The following is a 10,820-nucleotide window of genomic DNA, read 5'->3' as shown; positions in this document are numbered from 1 at the left end:
TAACAGCGACCACAGACCGAAGGGGGAGGGAGGTGTCGTTAAGGTGTCCACATACCCACTACCAACATTTAACAGTGGAGCGACAATATAAACCAGTTGTTGCATCTCTTGGCAACTTAACACCTTTGGCCGTACCCCTGAAATTAACAAGCATTTGCCCGGCAATAGGTCAAGCATTTATGCAAGTTTAAACTATTGGCATTTTAAATGACAATGCATTTTATTTATGTTTCAAAAACAAAAAATAAATAAAAGGCATTGTCATTTGCAATGTCAATAGCTCAAACTCACGTAAATGCGAGACCTGTTGCATTGCAAGTGCTTGTCCTAATCTGCAATGTATTTTTGACTTGCACCAGGGGGTTTACAAGTCATTCCGGAGCGCAGGGAGGAAAGGCCTGAAAGGGGCATCCTGTTAACCTCGGAGACATCAAAAATGTTGATGTCTCCGAGGTTAACAGGTCACGGGTCTCTTTGTATTAACAATTCTTTGTTAAGATTTCAGGTAAACAGTAAATCCAACTGTGGGACTTTTCAGTGTATTCAGGTTAACAGCTATTCCTACTGGATTAATGGAAGAGCCGCTTATGTGCCGTTTCTGAGTCTAAATTTGCACAGAGTCGCTTTGATGTGAGTTTTGTATCTGAATGAGTGAGAGAATGAACTGTGCCATTTCTCTTGTTTAGAAGCATTATTACTCAGTAGTTTGTATTGAGTTGTCGTTTTAGAGGGCATCCTGCTGCCCACTACATGGCACTGGTGATCTATTGTGTGTGAGGGTGAAATGGACTATCTAATAATGTGTGTAGTATCTTTGGGTGTTGGTGTGCATGAGGAGCATATTGTGAGGATATTGTTAATGTTTTTCCTAGAGAGAGATCAGAGTTTTGTGTAATGGAAGTTTTGACTCATGGAAAGGTAGCGCAGAACTTCAGAAGGTTAATGTGCCTGCTGCAAAGAACATGTACCTGATGCAGATCACAAAATGCACATGATGTAAATAGGTCAGCGAGTCACTGCATTTGTCAGAGAGATCATTTTGTTACTTGCAGTTTGTAAGTTGTAATCCTAACATACAACAGTGAGCTATTATTAACTGTCATGTAAGAGCTGCATGCAAACTGCAAGCAGGTAAAAATTGTAGCGTTATGTTTTTTCCTCCCCAGTCTTTGTTTGATTACCCTTATGTTTTAAAAATAAATTGTTATATTTTTATTTTCAGCACCTGGTAAAGCCTGAAACATTAACTGAACCACTACCTAATTTTTGGGCAATTTTTGGACAGAGAACAGGAAGACCCAACCTCCTTTGCTGCTCTTTCATCCCGTCTACGACCCAGCAAACAACAGTGTTAAAGGTAAGGAAACTGCTGATATCCTTTTTTATATTGGAATTAGGGCTATGTTTGTGGTCACTGGTCACTCTAGATGGTGGTTGGGGTGGCTGAACATTCTGAAGATTGTTCTCTCAGTGGATAGCATTTACTAATACTGAGCCTTAGCCCTGTGCTTTGGGCACTAACGGTTGTTAAAGGCACTATCTATCCCTTGCCTTGTTCAAGGCCCTGAAACAGTCTCTTTTGCAGTGTCTTCAGCAACCACTATGGCACACAGAGGCAGCAGGCAGTAAGGCTGTATTTTTAGCAGTCCTGTTGTCCAAAGGGGAGCTTTGGAGATATATTGCGATAATGCACATGATAGATGTACTTATACTGAAATTTGATATTATTGCACCAAATCTTATACGTTGTACTTTGACTATTGACAGGCTTCTTTCATATTGGTAAGGACAGCATCGACATCCATGATGAATACGGTAGAACAATTAATTACACGGTCATTCCATGCACGGCCACTACAAGATAAACTACATATAAAGAGACTAGGACCTGATCGGCCAGACCTACAACTACAACAAGTTACCCAGGACAGAGGAAAATTGTACACACGTACATTCTCAAACACCTGGTACACAAAAGCTGAATGGCTTACAGGGTGTCCGTCAAGAAACAAACTGTTCTGCTTCCCCTTCTTGCTGTTTAATGGTGATTTTCCTTGGACAAGAGAAGGAGTGATAGACTTGAAGCATCTGTCTGAAAAAATCAAAAAGCATGCACACACAAGAAAGCATATGGAAAACGTAACAAGACTGGGAATGTTGGGAGACACACCGATTGAGCAGCACATAAACAGTGCATACCGCCAAACAATACAGAAACACAATGAAGCAGTTGATCGGAATAGGCACATACTATCAAAAATAATTGATTGCATTCGTTTCTGTGGTGCTTTCGAACTGGCATTGCGAGGCCATGATGAATCTGAAGATTCCACAAATCCAGGAATATTCAAAGGCCTTGTGGATTTAATAGCAAGCATAGACAAGGAAATGGAAGCACATTTAGCAACTGCTACAGTCTTTAAGGGCACCTCTAAAACTATACAAAATGAACTCCTTGAGTGTATGCTCGAAATTATGAGAAGCCATATTGTCCAAGAGTTGCAAAACACAGACTTTGTGGCTATTCAGGCTGATGACACCACTGATGTGGCCACACAAACACAGTCCGTATTAGTCTTTTGGTACCTGGACAATGACAATAATGTTGTGGAGAGGTTCTATGGTTTCACTCATTTAAGATACTCTACTGCAGAAACCATTACTGCAGCTATACTGCGTCAACTGAACTTCATTTTTCCAGAGGTGCACCAAAAAAAAAACGTATTGCACAAAGCTATGATGGTGCGCCCGTAATGAGTGGAAGCCTTGGTGGAGTACAGAAAAGAATTAGAGATGTGTACCCTTATGCTCATTACGTGCACTGTTACGCCCACCAACTTAATCTTATTATGCAGCAGGCAGTATCAAAGATCTCCGAGACACGAATTTTCTTTCAGGATGTAGGAGGCATGGCAGCATTCTTCTCACATTCCCCAAAAAGAACGGAAGCACTTCAGGAGATTGTGGACAAAAGGGTTCCAAGGGGATCCTCAACTCGTTGGAACTTTAACATACGTACAGTCCAACTGATATATCAATATAGGGAGGACCTTGTGAAATGTTTTCTTAATATAGAAGTCAATGAAACCTTTGATTTCAAAACTCAAAGTGAAGTCCGTGGCTTTGCTAGAACACTAGAAGATAGAGAGTTTCAGTTCTTTCTGTTTTTATTTCAAGACATAATGTCAGCTGTTGAAAATTTATACAATCAGTTACAAGCACGAGAGATCGATACTGTCTCTGTGAAAAGAAATACCGCTATGTTTGTCGAGCGCATAAACATAGTGAGAAATGAGGTTGACAATTTAGACAGCAAACTGCCAGAGGCTTCAATTTTTGAAAACCACAGGAAAGACATCACCACTCTGGTCCGAAATGCAAAGGAGATATGTGACATTGTAATTGTGCATGCACAAGAACGTTTTGCTTTCACAAAACATTTGGTGAGTGCCGCATTATTGGAAAGTCAAAACTTTGCAAAATATGGTGAATCCTTCCCTGAGCATGCTCTGCATGAGGCTGTGGAAGCTTATCCTATGCTCAACCAAGAGGACCTCAAAAGTGAGCTGACTGTACTGTACTCAATGCCTGTGTACCGAAATGCCAGAGATGCCAGGGCTTTGCTGACTTTAATTCATAAACTTAATATGGAAAAGACATTTACAGAGACAGTGACTTTACTTAAAATTGTCATAACCACTCCTATGACAACAGCAGAGGCAGAACGATCTTTTTCCGCCTTAAAGAGGATTAAGACATTCCTAAGAAACACCATGCTTCAGGAAAGACTGAATGCTTTGGCAATGCTCTCTATAGAGAGCAAGTTAGTTCAAAATATCTCTGATTTTAACGTTCAAGTAATTGAAAAGTTTGCTGCTCTTAAAGACAGACGTGCTGAGTTTAGATACAAAAAGTAAACATATGTATGTTCAATGCTGCTAGTTTCCGACCACCTGTTTAGTTGTTTGTTAAATAAAAAACACCTGTGAGGTACTCAGAAATGCATTATATCTCAAAGTCTGTTATGAAGCTCTGTGGTTACACTGAATAAGCAGCTGCCTATGTTATATGACATGATCTCTTTATTACTGTAATAACTGCACTTTCTTCATTGCTTTATTAACCTTTCTGCTTTCTCAAATTTGCTTGAAAATGCACCAAATTTTTCTCGGGGGAGAAGCCCCCCGAACCCCCCATAGGTTGTTCGGGCTCGCTCGCAATGCGCGCTCGCTATGCTGAAGTATGCCAAACATTTTACGCCCACCACTTTCAAATGTCACCGTCCGCCACTGTATAACGGACTCTACGAGATGGAGCTATCAGCAAGCATGGAGCGAGTTCCTCTGTTATGGTAACATGTGCACTGAAAGTAGGGGAAGGATGGATGATGAGCAGTTCTTATTGGGTTTTGTGTTACACCTGATAGATAAAGGTCTGTCCCACAATACCATTTCCGGTAAATTGGCTGGGATTTCTTTTTACGGACAGTTGCGGTTGGGGAGGGACCCGGTAGGGGGGGTGCTGGTGAAGAGGGTTCTTAAAGGTTTAAGTAGGGTACAGGCTGGGTACAAGAAGTTACGCCGGCCGGTGACGTTTGATTTGTTACAAAGGATGCTGGGGCAGCTGCCACTTTGCTGTTATAATGAGTCTGAATGCGGCCTGTTTAGGTTATGTTTTGTATGGTTGTTTTTTGGGGCGTTCAGGGCATCCGAATTGCTTGGTTTGAGAAATAAGGTGGGGATTAGCAGCGACGAGGTTGTTTTGGAAGAACACAGGTTGCGGCTTTGGTTGAGGGTCTCTAAAACGGATCAGTTGGGTAAGGGAGAATGGGTTGTGGGATGGGTCAATGCTGTCCAGTGAGGGAATGGGAGGTTTTCAAGGCCTCTAGCTTCTTTTCTCCTGGGGCCATATTTTGTCACGCACAAGGGAGTCAGATTTCAGTCTCACAGTTGTTGGCTGTGATGAGAAAAGTGCTCGTCCTTTTGGGGGAGAACCCCTTATATTTTGGAACACATTCTTTCCGTATTGAGGCAGCAACAGAGGCGGCTAGATTGGGTTGGTCATGGGCAGACATACGTCGGATTGGGAGATGGAAATCCAAATGTTGTGAGAAATATGTTAGGAAATAATTTTCAGTTTTACTGTGTTTTCTTTTGTTAACGTTTGTTTTTCTGCCTAGGTAAGACTCCGGGGCTTGTTAATTGGAAAAAGACAACATGGATAGTAGGACACTCCTTCATAAAGTGGGCTGCTGTTTATGCTGAGCAACAGATTTGTGGGAGATCGCTTGGACTAAAAAGTGCTAGCCATGAAGTGGTGTGGAAGGGTAAAGGGGGAATGCGTTGGGGGCATTTAAGTTCATTGCTGGCCATGATGTGTTCCAACAAGGGCCCGCCAAACCTGCTTATTATTCATTTGGGTGAGAATGATCTCGTGGCCTTATCTGGGCTGACACTAATAAAATTGATGCAGCAGGATCTAGCAAACATCAAGTCTAATTGGACAGGCACCACGGTAGTTTGGACTGAGTTCATTACACGGATGCGCTGGAAAGGAGCACGAAACCACGCAGCTATAGAGAAAGCGCGTCGGAAGCTTAATAGAGCCATGACACTGTTTTGTGAGGGCATGGGAATTCAGGTTCTCTCTCATTCTCATATACAGAGCACTGAAGGGCATCTTTTTCGGGAAGATGGGGTACATTTGTCTACCATGGGGCAAGCTTTCTATTTGCTAGAGTTAAGGGACTTGATTGCTCAAATTTGGAAAGAATATATTTGGTGCGCATCTGCCAGACTGTAGCAATTTGATGTTGGGTGGGGCAGGGAAACTCTTTTAGGTTTTCCTGGTTGGCGGGTTTTTTGCTGGGGGGTGGGCAGCCTTGAGCGGGATTGCCCATCCTACAACGGTGTGGAAAATAGGCCTCAGCTAGGCCTACCAGTGCAAGGGGTTCGCCCTTCTCTGCACAGAGTCCTCAGACTATTAGAAAGTTGGCACAGAAACTGGAATAGAAAATACAGAGTTTAATAAACCTCATGAGGTGGAACCACATTCACCCAGCACCCTGTGGTGCTGAATGAAGGTAGCACACAGAGTAGAAGAACCATGGGTCTTTTATACCCACACAGGGGCTCAGAAAAGGGCGGTACAAGTATACATGAGAAGAGTTACATACATAGATGGTCATACAGAAATGCACAGTCGACAGTAAAGGAGGAGCTAGCAGTTGCTGACTCTGGTAGAAACAACCTGATAGTTACAGACTAAAAACAGATGCATGGACAGTTAGATATTCCTGCGCATGTGCAGGGTAGCAGAGTCTAAGTATAGCCAGTCCTTTAAGCAGAGCACAAGGGTAAACAAAATGGCTGCCAGAAATACAAAATGGATTCCACAAAATGTACAAGATAGCCTCTAAATACCAGATAGATTCTGCTAACGCTAATTTAATTGCAGCCAATTTACGACAACGGGGGAGGTGGGGGACGCAGTCACGGGGACGGGAAATGAGAATGAGGGGGATCTATCAACAGGAGTCATTTAGTTGTTTTTGCTTGGGGTATATATTGGGGGTTATGTTTTATGGATGTCAAGGGGAAATTTGGGGATTTGTTTATCAGACAATGAAAAATGTGTTTTAGAAAAAATTATAATTTGGCACCTGTCTTAATAAAGTGGCCTTTTTTGCTAATCAAGAAGTGGTGGATCGTGAGTCATTGTGCGAGGGGGGACCCAGGGGGAGCGGAGCATGTACCCACACAACAGTGAAAGGAACATTTTTGTTTTGTTTTACTTTTTATAAATCACGTAGGCTTTGCACATTTCAATGTGAAATGAGCTCAGAAATGCCGGAAAGAGACGCTATTTTTGAACTTTGTATTAAATATTTAAACAGCGTTTGGAGAATAAACAAAATATGTTGTGTTTAGTTTTATAGTTTTAACTGTCATACTTGCTATTAATTCATGTTTGTTTTCTGCTGTTCCTTGTCCAAGGACCCACACAACATATTTGCAGTTAATTTTGTCTCGGCCGGAAGGGGATCAAAGTCTTTAGCGGGTGTGTGTGTTTTTTATTGGGGGGGATTGGACTTATTGCAGCTGCGCCCACCTCCGACTTGTATCAAATTTTCAGTTCATTTTGTCAATATTATTTAGTCCAATGAAACTAAACAAGATTGCAATTCCGATGATGCACTGTAGCATTGAATACATAGGACTGGATGCCCTGGTGGTGAAATAAAGTCCTCAACATGAACGAGAACTGCCCGCAAGCTCTTAAGACATACCCATTAGCCTGACGAGAGACTGTCCAACAGGTGGGGAAGAAGAGCGCCCAACCCATCCCTGGGGTGTCAAAAGGAAGAACGCCGGGGCGTGGCTTCGACGCCGAACAAGCATGGCGGTCCGCTTCTAAGCTCCGTCCAGACGCGGAGCTTTTCCTGCAAAAGATGCCTCACTGACGCAGTGCTTCTGAACCCTGACCGCGGCCCCACAATTATGAAGTGGTGGTGAATCTCGGAACCGCTCCTTGAGTCTCCTGCATTTGATTTTCAGCCTGGGAACCGCGGCGGTGATATTTTCCTCACAGAAACGCGAGCGGTCGCCATTTTGCATAGTGGTGCTCGCGCTCCGATTTTTTCACTAATTTGGATAGTTTTGCTTCTTCAACAATGCCTTGCAGTTTATTTACATACCTCCTGCCATCAGGTGACGTACCTCTATTTTTACCTGCATTCTCTGCTTCCATAACAGGGAAATTATTGCTGTGAGGATTCTTCATATTACAGAGTGTTTTTCACCTCATAATTGCACGCTGGATGGATCTTTTCCCTGCTTTGGATGGTAAATCACAACACATTTCTGCAGCTTTTGCTCATTTTTTGCTGTGATGGTTCTTGTTCACATTGGGCTGAATTCTAAATGACCTTTTTCAGTGACTATTATATTTTGCTCCTGCCCTTCTGTTTTATTTACAATCTATTCACCTATTTTTCTTTTTGAGGACTGTTGTTCTTGTCTTTTTATAATCCCCTGCATTGAGACTTTTTATCCATGTGGGGTGGAGTAGAAATGCTTTCATCTGTCTTCTGTGGCTATTCTTCATGATTTGCACTAAAGTTAAGGTTCCATCAACTTTACTGCTCTATGCTGAAGCAACTCAGGATTCCTTTTTTTTTATGCTCCGAATGGGATAACCTATTGACTCTGATCTCGCTGATATTGCTTATCTGAGATGGTTCCAGTTATCTGCTCTACTCTGCATTACACATTTAACTATGTGCTCCTATTGCATTACTATGCTCTGAACAGCCTTTTATTTCTTTGGATGTAGCTAATAAGGTTACTCTGTGAGGTGACCTATTTGTTCCTTACTGGGGTACATATTGTAAATCACCTTCCAGTGTTTTATATAAATACATATACCCCTTTGCATCATTCTCAATCTGGTGACCTGCTTATTGCACCTGCTGCCCTTTTTGTCATTATATGGGCCGGATCCACCCTATTCTTCTTATGTCTCATCGCTCAATAAACCAGCTTCTTCAGGTGCTAAACCAAAAAGAGACAAAAACGACCCACCTTCTCCTATTCTCTCCTCGCAAAATCTAGTTCGTGACTCTTTTAAATGAAGTACGTGGCCTTCAGCCATTCATGGTAACTACCAATGAAAAACTAAAACAGATAGAAGACCGCTGGATTATCATAGAGGGAAAGGTGTTGGAACTTGAACAACGAGTGAGTGACCTTCATGACATATCTGATAAAATTATTTTACTAGAACATGGATCTGCAAGCTGAAACTCCATACTGAAGACCTTGAAAATCGTAATCAAAGGAATAACCTCCGCCTTTATGGTCTCCCGGAAAATATTGAAGGACCAGACATGTTATCCTTTCTGCAGAAGTTTCTCCCAGATCTGTTAGATCTTCAATCCTCTTCACCTCTCATTGTTCAACCAGCGCATCGTCTGGGTTGCATCCATCCTAATTCAAATAAACCACGTGGCATTATAATGCTCTTCCTGGAATTTACTGAACTTATGCAGGTTTTGAAGGCAGTCAAGCTCAAACGACGTCTCACGTAGTCGGGGCATAATATTTTAATTTCTCAAGATGTTTCCAACGCAACGAATGCTCGACGTAAAAAATTTCTTGCTCTTCGCCCACCAATGAGACATTTGAACATTCATTTTGGCATTCTCCATCCGTGCCTTTGCAAAATTACCCATGAAGGAAATTTGCGTTCATTTGATGATCCTGAGAAACTCAAACTCTTTCTAAACAACTTTTCTTCCCACAACATGGACACCAATGTTTAAAATGTATCTTAGTTAATGGTTTGATATTGCTGTTCTAAAGGTTTATCTATTTTGATGTTTTAATATGTAGTTCCTTTCCCTTCCCCTTATAATGTTCTCTCATCCCTTGTTCTTTTTCTTTCTCTATCTTATTTCTTAAAATTACTCCTTTTTTGTTTTTAATATCTTTTCTCACTTTTTAATGGAGAACTAATGTTTTAGTTTTCTCTTAGTTTTACTAGTTTTTTTTTAAATATTATATTTTATTGCAATTTAAGGCATACAGCAAAGGAAAAAAAAACAAACATATACGTATCAAATAATAAATGAAAGAACGAAAGCAAAAATTAACACAAATGCGGATCGCTGAAGTCACAACCAAATATACAATTGTATAACATCAATACAAAAGGTAGTGGTGAGCAAGGGAAGGGGGAGGAGACATGTGAGATCTTAGTTTTACTAGTTAATTGGTTGTTGTTAATCTTATAACTGTACCTGTACTTTTTTTTCTCTTATTCGCTCCTCTTATATACTATTTTTTATTTCCTCACATTTTTTTCTTTTCACTCTTTATCTCCTACTACTGTTACTCATCTACTTATCACTGAGGCTTATCATTTTTTATTTACTCATACCGCTGTCCTTGCTTTTGTCGTCACCTTGCCCCCCTCTGTTGCTTGCTTACCTCCAGATCTGGATTCTTCTCCTTAATCTGCTTATTATCCTCCTTTTTTTGTTTTTCTCCCTTTACTCTTTTCCTCTCTTCTCCTATCATCCTATTTTCCTTCTGCTTTTTTTCACGGTGCATTTACATTATCAATTTTTTTTATATTTGAATGTTTTTCATTAAGTGCTTATCTTTCTTTCATATATTGCTTGATGCTTGTGCTTATTAGTGTTATTAGCTATCGTACATTTTGTTTTTTAATAAGTGGTGTTTTTCTGCTTCCGGTTGTTCTCCTGAGGTGTATCATCTCCATTCATGTCTTACCCTCCCTTCCCTCCATTATGTGTAATGTCATCATGTGGAATGTCAGTGGTCTTGGAAACCCCGATAAAGGCAAATGGTACTCTCTCATTTATCTAAATTGAATTCTCATGTTTCATTCATTCAAGAAACGCATTGTAATGATGTAGAATCACTTACATTGAAAAGACAATGGGTGGGTCAAATTGTTTATTCTCCAGCCTCTAATCGGAAAGGTGGTATTGCTATACATTTTCATAAATCGATCCATGTACAAATTCTATCTACGCAATGTGATAATGATGGACGCTGGGTAATGGCTAAGGTTGTTATCCAAAATAAATAACTTGTTTTATTGAATATTTACGGCCCTGTGAAACCTGACCCAGATTTTTGGAATAGTATTAAGGTCTTACTCTCCTCTATTGATGGCCCAAATATTATTGTTGCTGGAGACTTTAACCAATGGTTAGACCCATTTTTGGATAGACAATCCAAATGTACATTTAACCCTGATAAAACTCACAAATCATTTCAATCTGCCATTGC

At 40.9% G+C, this 10,820-nt stretch overlaps 1 protein-coding gene across 1 annotated transcript; it reads left to right on the top strand.

Moving 5' to 3' along the window:
* The first annotated feature begins 1,228 nt into the window (after positions 1-1,228).
* LOC146861447 (zinc finger MYM-type protein 1-like) lies at positions 1,229-6,562 on the top strand. The gene is made up of 2 exons (XM_085645747.1): positions 1,229-1,357; positions 1,768-6,562. Exon 2 carries the CDS (start codon positions 1,804-1,806, stop codon positions 2,752-2,754), a length of 951 nt encoding a protein of 316 aa, XP_085501873.1. The 5' UTR covers positions 1,229-1,357; positions 1,768-1,803; the 3' UTR covers positions 2,755-6,562.
* The last annotated feature ends 4,258 nt before the right edge of the window (positions 6,563-10,820 follow it).

Source organism: Triturus cristatus, chromosome 3_1, assembly GCF_964204655.1.
Source record: "Triturus cristatus chromosome 3_1, aTriCri1.1, whole genome shotgun sequence".
NCBI classification, from domain to species: domain Eukaryota; kingdom Metazoa; phylum Chordata; class Amphibia; order Caudata; family Salamandridae; genus Triturus; species Triturus cristatus.
The sequence above is the reverse complement of the archived record's forward strand: the minus strand, read 5'-3'. Positions and strand labels throughout refer to the sequence as shown.

Bases quoted from the DNA above. Each gene is read 5' to 3' on its own strand.
- LOC146861447 (XM_085645747.1), top strand. From the start codon at position 1,804: ATGATGAATACGGTAGAACAATTAATTACACGGTCATTCCATGCACGG.